Genomic DNA, 20300 nt, shown 5'->3' with positions numbered 1-20300 from the left:
CACATATCAAGATACAACACATGTTTATTAAATCTACTTACAGCAAGGATCTTCAGGACATTACATTTCCTAGCAGCTACTCATACTAACTAGTGTAGGCAAGCTCTTGATAATATAAAGTACATACTAGGCGAGTCACTACTAATAAGCATTATAATTGGCTAGTATGAAATAGCCAATCTACATCTTTCCTTGTAGAAAGAAAAGAAGCATCATTGGCTAAGCAATATAGGTGGAATGTTAATAACACATTTGGGAAAGATTGTAAAATTACACAAAATCACTGTATATAATGGGTGACCTGCAAACCCGTCCGACCCATGTACGGTACGAATCCGCCTCACCTCTTTTCACCGGAGAAAATACCGGGGAGGGAATCGGGGCAACCCAACAGGCACGGAGGGTGATGATATAGGCGAGCCTAACGCCAAACGCCGCGGGGAAGCCTCAGTTGAAACGTTAGTTGGCAGTGGGGTCGCGGGACCGACCGTGGGAGGGTATACGAAACACGAAACATCTGGATGCGGAGTCACAGGACGCGGTTCCTGCACCGGAAGGATATGTTGACGGTTGCGTCTGTAGATGGCTGTTGACGGTTGCGCCCGTCCGCTTCAACCAGATAAGAGCACGGTTCTTTGGCAGGGCCGCAGATGTGACCCAGACATGCGTGGCCCTTGTTGTTCTGGAGACGGACCACTTGTCCACGTGCAACTGGCTTGCTGGATTTGTGAAAGAAGCGTTTCTGTACATCACGTTGAATTGCAGGAAAAATTTTCCCAATGTTGGGCGAGTCCAGAACCAGGGGCCACAGTCTTAGAATAAAGGGGAGGTCATTTAAGGCTGAGGTGAGAAAAAACTTTTTCACCCAGAGTTGTGAATTTATGGAATTCCCTGCCACAGAGGGCAGTGGAGGCCAAGTCACTGGATGGATTTAAGAGAGAGTTAAATAGAGCTCTAGGGGCTAGTGGAGTCAAGGGATATGGGGAGAAGGCAGGCACGGGTTATTGACAGGGGACGATCAGCCATGATCACAATGAATGGCGGTGCTGGCTTGAAGGGCCGAATGGCCTCACCCTGCACCTATTTTCTATGTCTATGTCTATGTCCTGTGGACGGTGACATCGGGAGGTTGCGGATCCCCGGTGGGAGACCGCTTTTCGGAGCTCCCGCGACGGCAGCTTCTCCCGCCCGAGTTGCGTGGTTGAAGGCGACCTGGAGCAGGGCCAGACATCGCCTGGAGCAGGGCCAGACATCGCCTGGAGCAGGGCCAGACATCGCCTGGCGCAGCTTTAACGGCCGCGGGACTTGCCATCACCCGCCGGGGGCTCCAACATTAAGACCCGGAGCAGAGCCTTACATCGCCGGTGCGGCCCTAACAGCCGCATGACTTACCATCGCCCGCTGGGGGCTTTAACATTGGGAGAGGATGGAACGCAGGGGAGGGTCAAGACTCTGCCTTCCATCACAGTGAGGAGGAGATTCACTGTGATGGATGTTTGTATGAATTGAGTTGGTTGTGTGTCTTGTATAATTGGGGGGTTTTTGCTGCCAAAGGGACTAAAGATGGAAATTAGCTATTGGCTACAATCTTGCATATTTACATGTAAATGTTCATCAATATGCACTGTCTCTGTTTAAATTTAAAAAAAATTCAAATTTAAATTCAAATCCACTCACACATAGCCCCCAACTCGCAGGCAAGTCTAGAGAGGGAAAGGGAGGGGTGGGGGTTGAGTGAGAGGGCAGAGAGAGGGGGCAGAGACAGAGAGAGAGGGACAGAGACCGAGAGGTAGAGAGAGAGAGGTGGGGAGAAAGAAGTGGGGAGAGGGGGAGAGAGAGAGGGGGGGGAGAGGGAGAGAGAGAGAGAGGGGGGAGAGGGGGGGACGGGGAGAGAGAGGGTGAAGAGAGAGGGGGGAGCAAAGGGGGGAGAGAGGGGGGGAGAGAGAGAGAGGCAGAGAGAGAGAGAGAGGGGGGTAGAGAGAGAGGGGGGGGGGTAGAGAGAGAGGGGGGGACGGGGGGAGGGAGGCCCAGGCCGACTTTCGTTCCCGTTTTTTTTAAATTTAATAATTAGATTAAAATAAAAATCGAATTCTAACGCCCTCAACGCCTACAACGTGACGGATTGCAAGAACGGGACAAAGCAAAGGGTAAGTCGTATATTTTACATATAATCTTGCTTCTTGGGGTGGCTTTAATCTAATTTTACGTTGAGAAAATGTGATTTGGGCCCCATACGAACCGGCAGTGTTTTTCCTTCCGATATGGAGTTCAAATTCACCGCAAATGCAACGTTCCAATCGATCGCGTTCCAGAAAAACCCACTCGCAAGATGATTTAAATGCTCTTTTTTTTTTAGACAATATCATAAGAGCATCTAAATCGTCTATATTTTGTGTTATTGTCGATCCATAGTCAATATTTTTACACTAAATATCAGTTGAGAAAAAACAAGGTGTACAGTTGCTTTTTGGTTACAATTTGAGGAGTATGATGATGCTACTGATTATGATATGCCAATGTACCAGCTAGCAACAGACCTTCTCCATAAAGACTTTTGGTATTTAGCTAGAAATTGTAATTTATTTACCTATCTGTTACATACTTACAGCATATAATACAATAATATTAGTTCTGATCTGCAGAATATCACATTTTTGAATTTTCAAGGCAGTCTGGGTGTTTATTACTATTTCTGTCACAACGGTCAATTTTGTAATTAACTACAATAAGGTAATTAACCAATTATATGCTTTAATTTCAGGTCATCCAAGTAAGATGTTTTATATTTGTTTCAGAATGCTTCAATCTATAATATCTAAACATTTCATTCAGTTCGCTTAATTTTTAAGAATGTTATGGGCTTTTGACTGTCCTCGGTCACAGCTTTTGGTTAAGTCAATGGAAAACTCAGAGCTTCCGTGGATTTTGAAGAAACAGCAGCCATGAGAAGCAGGACAAAGCAGTGATTGGCTCTAGGCCGAATGGGAGGAGAGTTAGAAGTGAGTCAGAGGGGGAAAACAGTTTAAAAGGAGAGGCAAAGCACAGGCAGACTTAACTCAGAGCTACCGTGGATTTTGAAGAAACAGCAGCAAAGAGAAGCAGGACAAAGCAGTGATTGGCTCTAGCCCGAGTGGGAGCAGTTAGGTGAGTCATAGGGGGAAAACAGTTTAAAACTGAGGAATTTGGTTTGGAAATTGGTAAATTGGGCAATTTATCAGTCAATATAAGCAAGATGGCTCTTAGGGAGTGGCAGTGAGGGAAGTGCCCGTGAGTAAAGTGTGAGTCTTTGGCTCGAGAGTCTTCGGCGAGGAGGCTCAGGGGAGGAGGCTACGTATAAAGCTCGAGAGGGCGGAGCGTGGTAAACACATGTTGGGGCAGATGAGAGTGCGAGGCTTGCAGAATGTGGGAGCCCAGGGACACCGATGGAGCCTCTGGCTGCTACAACTGTGGAAAGTGCGTCCAGCTTTAGCTCCTAAAGGACCGTGTTGGGGCAGTGAAGAAGCAGCTGGATGACCTCAGGGCCATCCGGGAAAATGAGAGTTTCCTGGACAGGACCTACAGTGAGGTAGTCACGCCGATGACACGGAAAGAACCAAGATGTGTGACGGAGAGAAAGGGTGGAAATCGTGGAGTTCAGAAGACTCAGGTGGCTGTACCTAATGAAAACAGGTACGCCCTCTTGGGAGCTATCCGGGGAGATGTTGACTCCAGTCCGAGTAGCGGACACGTCGGTGGCTCCAATCCTAGAGATGGGACTCGACCGGCGAGACCGTCTTCGGGCAGAGCCCTAGTGGTGGGTGACTCCATTGTCCGAGGAGTGGACAGGAGGTTCTGTGGCGGCTGACGAGATGCGAGGATGGTCTGTTGCCTCCCTGGTGCCAGGGTTCAGGATGTCACGTGCCAAATTCAGAACATCCTCGAGAGAGAGAGAAGGTGAACAGCCGGCAGTAGTTGTGCAAGTAGGCACAAACGACATTGGGAAGAAGAGGAAGGAGTTTCTCCAACATGACTTCAGAGAGTTGGGAAGAAGACATAAAATGCCGGTCTTCTAAGGTGGTTATCTCTGGATTGCTTCCAGTACCAGGGGCTGGAGCAGGGAGCAAGGATTAGATTTATAGACCACTGGGATCTCTTCTGGCTAGGGACCTGTACAAAAGGGACGGGTTACACCTTAACTGGAGGGGGTCCGACATTCTGGCAGGCAGGTTTGCTAATGCTACACATGTGTGTTTAAACTAAATAGTGGGGGGAGGTATTGACAAATTGGGAGTATAAAGATGGAGTTGAAGGGGAAGTGGCTACAGGAAAAATTACAAAAGATTCTCGAATTAATGGGAAGGAAAGCTCGAGATTGGACAACAGAGTAAGGCCAGGGCCAATTGCGAGATTAAGGAATAAAATGCAAGGATATTCAATATTCAGGAGGGATAGACAGAAAGGAAAAGGAGGTGAGGTAGCGTTGCTGGTTAGAGAGCAGATTAACGCAATAGAAAGGAAGGACATTAGCTTGGAAGATGTGGAATCGATATGGGTAGAGCTGCGAAACACTAAGGGGCAGAAAACGCTAGTGGGAGTTGTGTACAGGCCGCCTAACAGTAGCAGTGTAGTTGGGGATGGCATCAAACAGGAAATTAGAAATGCGTGCAACAAAGGTAAAACAGTTATAATGGGTGACTTCAATCTACATATAGATTGGGTGAATCAAATTGGCAAGGGTGCTGAGGAAGAGGATTTCTTGGAATGTATGCGGGATAGTTTTCTAAACCAACATGTAGAGGAACCAACGAGAGAGCAGGCTATTCTAGACTGGGTGTTGAGTAATGAGGAAGGGTTAGTTAGCAGTCTTGTGTGTGGCCCCTTGGGCAACAGTGACCATAATATGGTAGAGTTCTTCATTAGGATGGAGAGTGACATTGTCAATTCAGAAACAAGGGTCCTGAACTTAAAGGAAGGTAACTTTGAGGGTATGAGACGTGAATTGGCCAAGATAGACTGGCAATTGATTCTTAATGCGTTGACGGTGGATATGCAATGGAAGGCATTTAAAGACTGCATGGATGAACTACAACAATTGTTCATCTCAGTTTGGCAAAAAAATAAATCAGGGAAGGTAGTGCATCCGTGGATAACAAGGGAAATCAGGGATAGTATCAAAACAAAAGATGAAGCATACAAATTAGCCAGAAAAAGCAGCCTACCAGAGGACTGGGAGAAATTCAGAGACCAGCAGAGGAGGACAAAGGACTTAATTAGGAAAGGGAAAATAGATTATGAAAGAAAACTGGCAGGGAACGTAAAAACTGACTGCAAACGTTTTTATAGATATGTCAAGAGAAAAAGATTAGTTAAAACAAATGTAGGTCCCTTGCAGTCAGTGAGTGAGTGTGTGGGTGAGTGAGTGTATGTCCCCGGCTAATGTAGTAAAGGCTTCGGGGTACGCTGTCTGGTGGTCGTTAACCATGGCGTGCAGTTGCTCCAATGCTAGATGGACGTCTGCCTAGGGTGGGATTTAGAATGAGTTCAGGATGATGGAGATGAATTCCCTCCGGAGGTAGAATGTTCCAAGTGCAGACAGCAGGAGTTAGACAGAACTGCCACGTCTGAGCACCACGAAGAGTTGACCATGCGGCAGAAGCCTCCGCCTCTCCCTTTCCCAGATGCCTGCGTTCGGTCCATACTATGGATGGAGGAACCTTCAGGCTGTATGGCTGAGTCTGGGGAGCAGCCATGTCTCTATGAAACAGTACACAGAGCATTCCCTCAGCTCCCTTTGGTAAAGCAGCCTTGATCTTAAGTCCTCCACTTTATTTTCCATTGATTGTATATTGGCTAGCAGGATGGTAGGGAGAGGGGGTCGTAGACCCCTGCGCTTCAGTCTGACTTGTAGTCCTGCCTGCCGGACACCATGGTGGCCTCCCTGGTGTTTCCAGGTACAGTACGTACTGTTCCTGTGATCCACAGCCAGGTCGGGGATTCCCCTGTGATCGGGAATTCTCTTACAGTCAGCAAGGTTGCTGCCGGTAGATCGCAATAGCGTTAATGCGTTTAATTGCATGAGCAGCTTGTCAGTTACAGCGCTGGCTTCTGCTGTTTCTTTTATACAGGTAAGCTGAGAACTACAATATTTGATGATTTTCTGCTGTGCTGCTGGCAACATGTCGCCACTGACAGGCGCCATCCTACGCATCTTTGAGGTGTGAGAGGAAACCGGAGGAAATCCATGCAGTCACAGGTAGAACATGCAATGTCTATACAGACAGCACCAGAGAGCAAGATCAAACCAGGGTTCACTAGCTGTGAGGCAGCAACAATAATATCTATATTACTATGCCAAGGCTGATAACATGAAACCAGCTAGCCAACCAATAAGTTGAGAGCTGAACCAAACTAGTCTCTGAAAACTCCAAGATTCTGAAGAAGGGTCTCGACCCACCTATCTTTTTTCTCCAGTGATGCTGCCTGTCCCGCTGAGTTACTCCAGCACCTGGTGTCTATCTTTGATATAGCCCAGCATCTACTCCCTCTTCACTCACGACTGTGTCCCTGCATTCGACACCAACACCATCGTGAAGTTTGCAGACGACACAACAGTGATTGGGCTGATCACCAACGGTGATGAAACAAACTACAGAGCGGAGGTGCAGAACCTGGCGGACTGGTGCGCCAATAACAACTTGGCACTAAACACCTCCAAGACCAAGGAGCTGATTATTGACTTCAGGAGGTCCCATTCTGGAGAATACGCCCCAATCTCCATTTACGGGGAAAGTGTGGAGAGAGTGTCCAGCTTTAAGTTTCTGGGCACTCACATTTCAGAAGACCTCACATGGTCCACAAACACCGCCACGCTGTTCAAGAAGGCACAGCAACGACTGTTCTTCCTGAGGACATTAAAAAAGACTGGTCTGCCCCAACAGCTGCTGACAACGTTCTACCGCTGCACCACAGAGAGCATACTAACGTATGGCATCTCAGTGTGGTATCTCAGCTGTACGGAGGCGGAGAGGAGAGCTCTTCAGCGCGTCATCAACAGAGCGCAGCGGATCATCGGGACAGAGCTACCAGCCTTGGAGGGCATCTACCACACTCGGTGCCTCAGGAAGGCCCTCAGCATCCATAAGGACTCATCACACCCCTGCCACGGTCTGTTTCAACTACTTCCCTCCGGCAGACGTTACAAGGCCTTCTACGCCCGAACCTCCAGACTCAGGAACAGTTTTATCCCAAGAGCTATAGCGGCTCTGAACCGGCCCTAATGAGTGCCCCCCCACCCACTGCCCTTTGGACAGTCTCCCTCAGATGGTCACGTCAATCAATTCAGCTTGCTTATTTATGTATTGTATTTATTTACCTTTCTTGTACATCAGTGGAGCTGCACACTAAATCTCGTTGCACTGACGTGCAATGACAATAAAAGATATTATTATTATTATTATTATTATTATTATTATTATTATTATCTGCTGTTCTTTGTTTCTACTAGTTTGTATATTTTATGTCCTGACTTCCGTCCAGAACACAATACTGTATCAATGCCATGCCAACATTTGAAAGTAGGCATAGTGGGAGTTTGAAGTATAGTGCCATTAAGAGATCTGAGAATAGCAGCCACAAAGGTTAACTGTTCGAAAGAAAAATAAGCCAACATTGCTGAACGGGCAAAACATAAATTGTTGGAGTAATTCAGCAGGTCAGGCATCACCTCTGACAAGAATGGATAGGCAACCTCCATGGCATAATTTAGTGATACATGTGAAACAAACATAAACGTGATATAAAACATATCGTGGACTTAACAAACAACTGCCAAAATGCGTCTTTGAAACGTTCTTACTTTTTCACCGTCATATTTCTTTTCAGGAAATTCTGGCACATATATCTGCACAGGAGCATCCAAGTCCAGCTTTCCTTTCTCCCACAGCTTGGCAATGGCTGTCATGGTCAGTGGTTTGCTGATGCTGGCGATTCGCATGACAGTCTCCGGTTTACACGACACTCGGTTCTCCACATCTGCGTACCCCAGACCTTGAAGAAAGCCAGAATCAGAAATGAGAACTTGCTTAGGAACACAGCAAATCAAAAGCTTAGGCAACACCAAGGATTAAACAGATGATATAATATTCTTTACACTTTGGCAAGCAATGAGCATCTGCAACAAGAAGGAGTTTAATAGTAAGATTAAACGAGAACTTACCAGTTTGAAGTTTGATCTGTATTTTATGAGTAGTTACGATGAGGGATTATGTGAAGAGCCCGCTCAGCACGCATGCGCGGCATACTTCAAAGCAGCGGTGTGGAATCAGATAGACACAGTTATTGAAATAAACATAGTAAAGAAAAGGAGACATCAGTTATCAGTTTGACCCATATTATTGAGGGTGGGAGCGGAGGGCACGTAATCCCTCATCGTAACTCCTCATAAAATACAGATCAAACTTCAAACTGGTAAGTTCTCGTTTAATCTTACTATTTTACTTCGGAGTCACGTGAGTGACTACGTGAAGATTTTAAAGCTCTGTGATTTCAAACCGTGTAACAGTTCATACTTCACTCACTGCCGAAGTCCTTGAGGGAGGAAGTGTGTTATCGTAATCAACCAATGAATCTGTTTGTAGAAAAACACAACGGTATTTTTTAACAATAACAACAAAGAAATTAAATTGCTCCCCTGGGCTTAAATTAAATATTTGCAGTCTGTAAAAAAATTTCTGCAAATAAAGCAGGTTTTGCCAACGGCTTATTATAAAAAGTTCTGGACATTCTTTCCCCCGACCATCCTGCTGTAGCCAGGATGTGGTCTATAGGCACGTCCATTCTTTTGGCCGTCGACGTGGATGCTGCCCTGGTGGAGTGAGATTTGTACATGTTAGTGTTTATCCCAGCAGCTTTTAGCACCTGCTTGAGCCATCTCGAAATGGTTTGGCTCGTCACCCGACCATAAGGTTTTTTATGACTGACCCATAAGGCTTTTTCACTCCCTCGAATATTTTTGGTTGTGTCTCTGTAGGACAGTGGGTGGGTCATGGCACATAACCGTGGTTCTGGCGGGTAAGCCCGGAATTCTACGACTGGATTAGGTGTTCCTGGTCTGCTCTGTCTGATCAGTCCCTGGATAATGAAAGAAATCTGGTCTGGAGCTGTGATCATGTTGTCCAGTCGCAATAGGTGTAGTGACTGGACCCTCTGTGCAGATACAAGTGCCATCAACATGAGTGTTTTGAGCGTAGATTGTTCCAGGTTGAGGGATCTGGCTGGTGACCATCCCCTGTGGTATGTCAGGACCACACTGACATCCCATGTATGGGTGTACCTTGGTCTAGTGGGGTTAGAGTTGTAAATACCCTTCATTAGTTTGACCACCAGCGGGTGGGACCCCATGGCCTGTTGTCCTGGAGCTTGTTTTAAATAGACAGACAGGGCACTTCTAGCTGTGTTGATGGCACTGTAGCTGAGTCCTTCATCGTGGTGAAGGTTCGCCAGGAATTCCAGTGCGTTGGTAACTGTAGCGGTTGAGTAGGTGGTCCCTGTATCCAAGCAGTACTTCTCCCACTTTTTGATGCTGGACAAGTACTGTTTTCTTGTGGATGTTCGGAGGGATGTCGTGGAGTAATGGGAACCATGGCTGTGTAGGCCAGTCGGGTACTATCAAAATACCTGAAGCAGAGTCCATTTGTATTTTGCGTAGTACACGGCTGATGAGGCAGAAGGGAGGAAATGCATAGAAGAAATTTCCCCAATCCAGCGCGAGCGCATCTACCGTTGCTGCCTCAGGGTCGGGTTCCCAAGCGACATACATAGGTACCTGGTGATTTAGCCTTGATGCAAATAAGTCGATATCTGGCGTGCCATATTGCTTAATAATCTTTGCAAACACTTTGGGGTTTAACATCCATTCGGTGTTGTCATTAAATATGCGTGACCTGGTGTCTGCCACTGTATTTAGCTTACCTGGCAGGTAAGTTGCTGATAGCCAAATATGTCTTTCGACACACCATTGCCAAATTGTGTTGACCAATTTGTTGCATGATATCGATTTTATGCCGCCCATATGGTTAATGTAGGCCACCTACTGTTTGTCTGTTTGTAACCGTACATGCAAGTGATGCATATTGGATGCATACGCTTTTAAACCATAAAAGGCACCCAACATCTCTAGATAGTTAATGCCCAGTGTAAGTAGTAATGATGACTCTAGGTTAGTCCATCTACCACCTGTGCTGGATATGGAGTTAGTCGCTCCCCAGCCTTGAGCACTGGCATCTGTTTGGATAACTAAAGTAGGGTTAATGATGATGATAGGGCTGAAACTATGCCAAACGTTTTCTGCCCACCACTGTAGTTCTGATATTGCTTCAGTGGGTAATTTCATGATACGATCATAATGACCTGCATGTCGTTTTAATGCCTGTACCTTTGCTCTTTGCAAGTTTTGATAGTGCAAAGGTCCAAATTGTGTAGCCGGAAATGCTGCTACCATTTCCCCAATTACTATTGCTACTTGTCGAAGAGTTGGTCGCTCGTTTACCATTAAATTGTTGCATGATTGTGCCAATTCAGTTGTTTTGTCTTTTGGCAAAGTTACAGACATGTGGGCTGAGTTAATTGTGAAGCCCAAGTAGTCCATGGTTGTGGATGGCTTCAACTTAGATTTATCTGGATGTAAGACAAATCCCAAGGTTTCGAACAACTGTTTGGTAGCTGACACAGCTGATATGCCAATTCCATGGTCTTGCCTACTATTAAGATATCATCAAGATATGCCATGACCATATGTTTTTGTCTTCTTAATATTGCCAGGGCTGGTTTTAGTATCTTGGTGAATAATCTTGGGGCTCATGTTAACCTATTGGGTAATGCTTTAAACTGCCATAGCTGCCCCATCCAGGTAAATTTCAGGTATCTGCGATGATCCTTGTGAATGGGTACTGAATAGTAAGCTTCTTTGAGGTCAATGTTTGCCATGAAGTGTCCTTTGGAAATCAGTTGTTTGGCAGTAACAAACGTTTCCATTTTGAAATGTACATACTTAACAAAACATATTTAGTGAAGTTAAGTCAATGATGATGCGATACCCACCATCTTTTTTAGTTTTAGTGAATATATTTGACACAAATTCCAAGGGTCCATGTTTTGTTTTTTCCCATGATACCCTTAGTGATTAGTCTCACCAGTTCAGCTTGTCCCTCTCGTTTCTCTTTAACTGAGAGGGAAAAGACCCTCTGGGGTGAATGTTGAACTGGTGGCAATTTTTATAGTATAAATTGTATTTTGTATCCACTAATGCTATTGAGTATATACTTGTCACTCGTGATAGACTCCCATGCTTCCTTAAACAGGTGTAATCTCCCCCCTGTTGTGCCCCTACTTTCTATATGCTGGTAGGAGCCAGACCCACCTACCTCCATGGTTATGGGTGTTTCTTCTGTCTCTTCCCAGACCAGCGAGTCTTGCGCGTTGTCTGACGTGACGGTGATGTTGGGGGGTGGCGCATTTTCCATGGGGTCCGCTCTGGGCCTTGGTCTAAAAAAGACTTCCGGTGATAAAATGCGGACCCCGAGCTTTCACCAGTCCCATATGGTAGACGTCGACTGGTGGACGCGGTGGGGTGCTGCCGCTTGGGTATTGTTGTTTTGGGTTTGCTCGTCCCGGGGCCTGCCCTCATGAGACCAAATGTTTTAGAGGCCTCTTCCATATCTTTTACTTTTTTCGTGAGGTCTTTGCCAAAGAGCAGTGTGTCTGGCTCAGTGGCTGGGGTTTTGCACAACCCCGCGAATTTTGGATTTAGGGCAGGTCTTATGATTTATTTACGGAGGTTATTTATCTCGAACTGCGTGTTGTACAACAGTGCGAGAGTGTCTTGTTGGTTGTGGTCATCTCCGTATTGTCCACAGAACGAGCAATGATGTGATGGCTGACATCAGGAGCCTGAGGATCCACTGCAGTATCAGCTCCTGGTTCTGAATATTTGTCCCAACGTGCCCCCAGATTTGGCTGTTGACAGCCGGCACTTTGAGGGACTCACAATTTTCTGGAGCTGTGTACATTTTTAAGGCCTCATTAACCACCTGCTCCTGTAGGGGCCTGTTGGAGAGGTGGTTGATGCTGGCCGCTAGTTTAGGCTCTAATGGCCTTCCTGCACGTGGGGCTGACACGTAGCGGTCCACCACACCCAGCAGCTCTTCCTGGTCCTGCATACTCCCGACTTCTTCAGCCAGCGTCCCCTCTTCCTGACCAGCCCAGTCCTGGTCACCAAAGCTACCCTCGGGTAAGGAGGAAGCGATGGCCAGTGCACAAGGCACTGTGAAGGGAGTGCCTGAACTCCCCCTGCGAGAGCGCCCCTCACGCAGCGCATCTCGCTGGAGCACGTGCACCAGGAGCCGCTCCATGCGGCTCAGGCGGCTGTCTCTCCCCCGTGCGGGTGGAGAGACGTCCCCGTCCGACAAGTCGGAAGCCACCGGCCGGACGCTTTTTCGGGTAGCTTTACATCCAGCCCGCTGCTCAGGTGCTAGCGGGACTGGGCTCGGCAGGGTGTCGGGGATGGCGGAGCGCCCGGTAAGCAGTCCTACCGCCTGTTGCTGCCCCCCCCCCCCCCCAAGATGGAACGCTCCTCCGTTGGAAGTCGAGCGGGGGACAGGTTTGTTCAAGAGCCTTTTTGTTCTCTGCCTGTAAAACAAAGCAGAAGGCTCTCCTGTGAAAGAAACCCGACCTCAGGGTACTTACCTGACGGTCCGTTCTTTCAATCTGTAGCGGGAGCGCCTGACTCCCGATGCGGCCGCTGTTGCACTGCTGAACGCAATGCCGCGCATGCGTGCTGAGCGGGCTCTTCACGTAGTCACTCACGTGACTCCGAAGTAAAATCATCTCCTCTTGGCATTCAACAATATTACAATTACTTTAAAGCTAAAAAATGCCACTCTGGAAAGCACAAAAAGGTTAAAGGAAACAACTACTAACTAGATAGATAAATCTCAGGTCATTTTGCACTGTGTGATTCACCTTCCAACTCTCTAAAGACTACAGTATGTATGGTTCTAGTCACCCAGCCAAAAGAAGGATATCACTAAACTGGAAAAGGTGCTGAAAAGATTCACAAAAATGTTACCAGAACTCGGGGCTTGAACATAGAACACAGAACTGTCCAGCATGAGAACACAATATCCTTTGGTCCACAATATCTGTGCTCAATATGATACCAACTCTAATCTGCCTACACATAATCCATATCCCTCCATTCCCTGCATACCCATGTGCCTAACCAAAGGTCACTTAAATGCCACTATCGTATCTGCCTCAACCGCCACCCCTAGCAGCACGTTCCATGCACTCACCGCCCCATGTGTAACAAATTTACTCTACACATCTCCTTTAAGCTTTGCCCCTCTCACCTTGAAGCTATTGCCTGTAATATTTATGGTTTCCATCTTGGAAAAAAGGTTCTGACTGTCTAGCCTATCTATACCTCTCTTAATTTTATATACTTCTCCCAGGTTTCCTCGTAATCTATAGCTTTCCAGGGAAAACAACCCAACATCTCCCTGTAGCTAAAACCCTCAGCAGCCCAACTTGCCAATCCGTCCAAGATGCCCTGTCCACACTATTCCCATTTGTGCTTTTGGCCACATCCCTTTAAACATTTCCTATCCATGCATATGTCCAAATGTATTTTAAATTTTGTTCTAGTTAGTACCTGCCTCAACTACCTCCTCCGGCACCTCTGTGTGTGTGAAAAAGATGCCCCTCAGGTTCTAAAAGGTATCTGTCCACTACAACTATTAACAGATTCCATATTATTTTACCTCATTGATCTTTGTGGAGGTTACAATTTCCTTTATTTCAAAAGTAATTTTTTGGCACTGAGATGCAACAATTGTGAAAAACTGTGCGGCACAGACAGGAGACAAGGTTTCAATCATGACTCCTGGTGCTATCTGTGTGGAGTTTATGCATTCTCTCCAGGAAGTTTCCACTGGCTACTCTAGTTTCTTCGCACATCGCAAAGATGTACTGATGGACTATTTAGCTATTACCAAGACCATTGAAAGATAAATGGCAAAACGGTCAATGGATGAACATTTAATTAAGTTAACTTGCAGCAACACAGGGAAATAAATGGAAGGCTAATGGGATAGTTCTGCTGAAAATCGGCATGGTCTTCTTCTACACCAGAATAAATGTAGATAAATGTGAGGTTATCCACTCTGGCAGCAAGAACAAGGAGGCAGATTATTATCTCAATGGTGTCCGATTAGGAAAAAGAGAAGTGCCTCCTAATTTGAGGAAAGTCATCCTTGCTATTGAGGCACTGCAGCATAGATTCACGAGGTTAATCTCCGGTATTTCGGGACTGTCATATGAGGAACGATTGGAAAGACTGGGCTTGTATTCACTGGAATTTAGAATGATGATAGGGGATCTTATAGATACATATAAAATTATAAAAGGACTGGACAAGCTAGATGCAAGAAACATGTTCCCAATGTTTGGGAGTCCAGAACCAGGGGCCACAGTCAAAGAATAAAGGGGAGGCCATTTAAAACTGAGATGCGAAAAATCTCACCCAGACAGTTGTGAATTTGTGGAATTCTCTGCCATAGAAGGTAGTGGAGGCCAATTCACTGGATGCATTTAAAAGAGAGTAAGATAGAGCTCTTGTGGCTAGCGGAATCAAGGGATAGGGGGAGAAGGGAGGCACGAGTTACTGATTCTGGATGATCAGCCATGACCACAATGAATGGTGGTGTTGGCTTGAAGGGCCGAATGGCCTCCTCCTCCACCTATTTTTAATGTTTCTATGTTAATAAATTAGCAAGGCATTGTTTTTATTCCATCTTATTTTCAATAAAACAATTCTAATAATGGACTGAACTACAAAGCATAATGATGTTTGAATCATCTATACTATTACTAAAACTTTCATCTTGTCCTCTTGCGGTTTGCACTGTTTTTAAATTTGCGCAAAAATGTACCCTGTATCGCCAGGATTTTTTTCGCCATCTTACTCACCGTTCTCCTCTGCTCCAAGCGCACCAAGTTTTGCTCTGATCAGTGGAATATTACAAAAGTTATGAAGGTTTAAAAATCGTGAGATCAGCAGATTGGTCGCCTGTCAGTCACCATGAAGGTAACGCCCTTTCCAGCACCTGCTGTCAATCACCGGGGCAAGGAGAATAAAGTCCTGGTGGCGAGGCTGAGTCCCGAGTCCGTGAGTGAAAGAGTCCAGCGTCCGTGAGTGACAGTCCAGAAGCCGTGAGTGAGCCGAGCCGCCCAGCCCGAGCGCCTCCCAGCCACCCAGCCCGAGAACTGCCCAGCCCGAGAACTGCTCAGCCCGAGGGCCGCCCAGCCACCCAGCCCGAGGGCCGCCCAGCCACCCAGCCCGAGAGCTGCCCAGCTCGCGTGCCGCCCAGCCACCCAGAGTTGTCACGTCAGAGTTGTTTAAAGACCAGCTGATCAGAGTTCAGGAGCGGCATGTTCCAGTAAAGAGGATGGATTAGGATGGAAAGATAAGGGAACCGTGGATGAAAGGAGGGGTTGAAGATTTCGTCAAAAAGATAAAGGAACTAAATGTAACGTGTTGGAAGATGAAATGAAGCAGGGCCTTTGAGGAAAGAACTCAAACTGGGAGAAAGAAGGGCCAGGAAAGCCATTGGCGAGTTGAATTAAAGAGAATCATATTAAAAACAAGAGGGAAATTAGTGAGAGGATTGGCCCCCTCAAGTCTAAAGGAGGACATTAATGCTTAGAATCAGGGGGTATAGACAAATACTAAACAAGTACTTTGCATCTAAATTCATCAAGGTGAAGGTTATGTAAGATATTGAGATCAGTGTGGGGTATAATAATGTTCAGACAGTTCTCAGATAAGGAAGATGGTGGTGTTTGGTATCTTGAAGGGTTTTGAGATAGACAAGTCCCCAGGGCCTCATATGCTCAATCCAAGGCAATTGTAAGATGCATGGGACTTTATGTTTAAGAAGGAACTGCAGATGCTGGAAAATCGAAGGTAGACCAAAATGCTGGAGAAACTCAGCAGGTGAGGCAGCATCTATAGAACGAAATAGGCGACATTTCGGGTCAAGACCCTTCTTCTGACTGATGTGAGGGTGGGGAGGTGGGAAGAAGAAAGGAAGACGTGGAGACAGTGGGTTGAGGGAGAGCTGGGATGGGGAGGGGAAAGAAGGAGAAAGCAGGGACTACCTGAAATTGGAGAAGTCAATGTTCATCCCACCGGGGTGTAAACTACCCAATCAAAATATGAGGTGCGGCTCCTCCAATTTACGGTGGGCCTCACTCTGGCCATTGAGGAGGCCCAGGACCGAAAGTTCTGATTCAGAATGCGAGGGGGAGTTGAGGTGCTGAGCCACCGGGAGATCAGGTTGGTTATTGCAAACTGAGCGGTAGTGTTGGGCGAAGCGATTGCCAAGCCTACGCTTGGTCTCACTGATGTAGAGCAGCTGACACCTAGAGCAGAGGATGCAATAGATGAGGTTGGAGGAGGTGCAGGTGAACCTCTGCCACACCTGGAAAAACTGCTTGGGTCCTTGAAAGGAGAGAAGGGGGGGGGAGATAAAGCGACAAGTGTAGCATTTCCTGCGGTTGCAAGAGAAAGTGCCAGGAGAGAGGATGGTTTGCGTGGGATGGGATGAATTGATCAGGGAGTTACGGGGGGAGTGGTCTCTGTGGAAAGCAGACAGGGGAGGAGATGGGAAGATGTAGCCAGCGGTGTGATCCGTTGGAGGTGGCAAAAATGTTGGAGGATTATTAGTTGTATGTGACGGGTGGTAGGGTGGAAGATGAGGACAAGGGAGACTCTACCCTTGTTATGAGTGGGGGGATGGGAGTGAGAGCAGAGTTACAGGGTATAGAAGAGACCCTGGTGAGAGCCTCATTTATAGTAGAAGAGGGGAACCCCCGTTCCCTGAAGAGTGAGGACATCTCCGATGCCTTGGTTTGGAACACCGCATCCTGGGTGCAGATGCGGCGTAGACGGAGGAATTTGGAGTAGGGGATGGAGTACTTACAGGAAGCAGGGTGGTAAGAAACGTAGTCCAGGTAGCCAAGGGAGTGAGTCAGTTTATAGTGGATGCCGGTCAGTGGTCTATCACCTGCGATGGAGATAGTGAGGTCTAGAAATGGTAGGGAAATGTCAGAAGTGGTCCAGGTGTATTTGAGTGCCGGATGGAAGTTAGTGGTGAAATGGATGAAGTCAGTGAGTTCTGTATGGCTGCAGGAGGTAGCACCAATGGAGTCGTCGATGTAGCGGAGGTATTGATGGGGTATAGGGCCATGGTACACCTCGAACAAAGATTGTTCGACGTACCCTACAAAGAGGAAGGAATAGCTTGGGCCCATGCGCATGCCCATAGATACGCCTTGTATTTGGAGGAAATGGGAGAAGTCAAACAAAAAGTTGGTAAGGGTAAGGACCAACTCCGTTAGGCGGAGGAAAGTATCGGTAGACGGGGATTGGTTTGTTCTGTGGTCGAGGAAGAAATGGAGGGCTTTAAGACCCTCCTGGTGGGGGATGGAGGTGTAGAGTGACTGGACATCCATGGTGAAGATGATTGAATGGGGGCCTGGAAAACGGATGACATGGAGCCGACGAAGAGCGTGTGAGGTGTCTTGAACATAGGTAGGGAGGGATTTAACCAGGGTGGATAGGATGGAGTCGAGGTATGTGGAAATAAGTTTGGTGGGACAAGAACAGGCGGAAACAATGGGTCTGCCAGGACAGTCAGGTTTGTGGATTTTGGGGAAAAGGTAAAATCGGGCCATGCGGGGCTGGGGAATGTTGAGGTTGGAGGCTTGGGAGGGCAGGGAGCCAGAAGTGATGAAGTCAGTGATGGTGTTAGAGATCATGGCCTGGTGCCCGTCTGTGGGGTCATGGTCCAATGATAAGTAGGAGTAGATGTCTGAGAGTTGGAGCGTGGGCTCAGACTTGTGGAGATCAGCGCGCCAAACTACCACGGCACCTCCCTTGTCGGCGGGTTTGATCACCCAGTCTGGGTTGTTGCAGAGTGAATGGAGGGCTGAACGTTCGGGGGGAGGGGGGGAGAGGTTAGAGTGAGAAAGGGTAGTGGAGAAGTTGAGGCGGTTGATATCCCGCCGGTAGTTTAAAATAAAAAGGTCTAAAGCAGGTAGATGGCCATGAGGGGGACTCCAAGAGGAGGGGGTCCGTTGGAGACTGGAGAAGGGGTCATCATTGGTGAGGACTCATTCCCATGGAAAAACGTTTTGATGCGGAGGCGTTGGAAGAGCTCCACATCGTGGCGAACGCGGAACTCATTGAGGTGGGGACGGAGGGGAACAAAAGTGAGGCCTCTGCTGAGGACAGACCATTCGGTATCAGAGAGGGGGAGGTCAGGGGGGATGGTGAACACACGGCAAGGATGGGGGTTGGGGCCGGAGGAAGGCAGGTGAGTGGACGGAGGCTATGGCGATGTTTGGTCGTGGGGTGGTGGGCGGTCAAGGAGGAGGGGGGTATGAGGACTCTAGTGTAGGTGTGGAGGAGCTGGGGTATCATGGTTTGAGGGGGAAGGGGATGACCCAGTGGAACAACCACTGAGATTCCCTGTGTTGGGGGGGGGAGCACTAGGACCCAGCACAGTTAGACCCCGTGATGTCAGAGTCTGCAGCGTGGAGACTTCAGGCCCGGTGCTGAGCCTCGGACTCAAGTAAGGCAACGACTGCAGCCTGCTGGAGGGCGGTGGAGGAGCGAGGGTCGGTAGAGTCGATGATGGAGGCCCGCGGAGAGTGGAGTCCGGGACAGCGGGCGAAGGACATAGGTCCCAGTCAGCGGATGGACGGCGAGGCGGCGTGGTTCGGCGGTCCCAGTGTGACGGCGAGGTTTGGCAGTCCAGGTGGGGCAGAGAGGTTCCGCGGTCCCGGTGGGGCAGAGAGGTTCGGCGGTCCCGGTGGGGCAGAGAGGTTCGGCGGTCCTGGTGAGGCGGCGAGGTTCGGCGATCCCTTTTTGGTGGCGATAGTCGGAGGAATCAAGGGGGTAGTGAGGAGGCGTTAACGGTGACGTAGCGAGGATCGGCATCAACGGTGGGTAGTTGAAGGTCAGTGGCAGCGGCCACGTGGAGGTCGCCGAAGGCGGCATCTTCGGTGGGTCCGGGCCTGAAGTCGGCCAGGAAGGCGGTGAGTGCTGGTGCTGCTCCTTGTGGCAAAGATGGCGTCGCGGGACTCGGCCTGGTGGTGTTAGGGCGGGCGGCGCGGGCAGCGAATGGGCCGGGGCCTGCAGGCGGTCGAGTCGTAGAGTGTCGGTGGCAGGAGCAGCCTGGAGGCGGGCGAGTTTAAGGTCCTTGGTGGAGTCCAAATGGGCCAGGAATCGTTGATTGAAGACGTGGATCTGCCGTTGGATGAAGTAGAGTTGGGGTTCATTGCAGGTCTGGGTGAGTGAGGTCCGAAGTTTCGGGAGAGTCAAAGCGAGGTCCTGCTGTTGCCAGCGCATTGCAGCTAGAGTAGATCGCAGAGCACGGAAGGAGAACTGCCGTGTAAAGCGTGAGATAGCCAGTCGGGATCTATAGTCCAGCTTGGGTCCGAACTGGGAGGTAGGGAACTGGAGCTGGAAACCATGAGGTACAAGATCAAAGGTATCAAAGGTATTTTATTAGTCACATTCACATACACCTAGGTGTAGTGAAGTGAAATGCTTTTTGCCATTTTGCAGCACACAAAACAAACTACAGACATAACACCAATGAGAGTCTTAAACACATAGAACATCCCCCCACAATGGCTCCCACCATGAGGGAAGGCACAAAGTCCAGTCCCCAACCCCAGTTCACCCATAGTCGGGCCTATTATGTGTTTATGTGTTGTGACTTTATGTGTTGTGTTTCTTTTGTTTATGATGGGAAATGTGGACAAATTAGGAAATTGTTGGCCCGTGAGCCTCATATCAGTGGTAGGGAAGCAATTGGAAAGGATTTTTTCGGATAGAATTTGCCCCCATTTGGAAAAGAATGGGATGATTAGGGACTTAGTGTGGTTTTGTTCAGTTTTACTGAAGGTGCCGCACATGATTGATAAGGGTACGGCAGTGGATGTTGTCAACATACACTTTAGTAAGGCATTTGATAGCATTTCTTATAGTACACTGATATAATAAGGATGTCATTCAATCTGGTTGTAGTCTGTAACCAATGGTGTTCCACAGGTATCTATGCTGAGGCTTCTGCTGTTTTTGACAGTAAACAACTTGGATGTAAATGATTCAGACTGATTTCACAGCCTTTTGGCTTCTTTTCATCTCTGGCCTTTGTCCACCCCCTGCTAATCAAATCTCCCTTTTATGTATC

At 47.9% G+C, this 20300-nt stretch overlaps 1 protein-coding gene across 1 annotated transcript in view; it reads right to left on the bottom strand.

The window, feature by feature from the left end:
- The window catches only part of lactb (lactamase beta), a 69355-nt gene that overhangs the window by 20750 nt on the left and 28305 nt on the right, over positions 1-20300 (bottom strand). The window contains exon 3 of the mRNA XM_033015138.1: positions 7835-8025. Within this exon, the coding sequence (XP_032871029.1) occupies positions 7835-8025 (191 nt within the window). The remainder of the gene's footprint in view (positions 1-7834; positions 8026-20300) is intronic.

Source organism: Amblyraja radiata, chromosome X (assembly GCF_010909765.2).
Source record: "Amblyraja radiata isolate CabotCenter1 chromosome X, sAmbRad1.1.pri, whole genome shotgun sequence".
NCBI classification, from domain to species: domain Eukaryota; kingdom Metazoa; phylum Chordata; class Chondrichthyes; order Rajiformes; family Rajidae; genus Amblyraja; species Amblyraja radiata.
The sequence above is the reverse complement of the archived record's forward strand: the minus strand, read 5'-3'. Positions and strand labels throughout refer to the sequence as shown.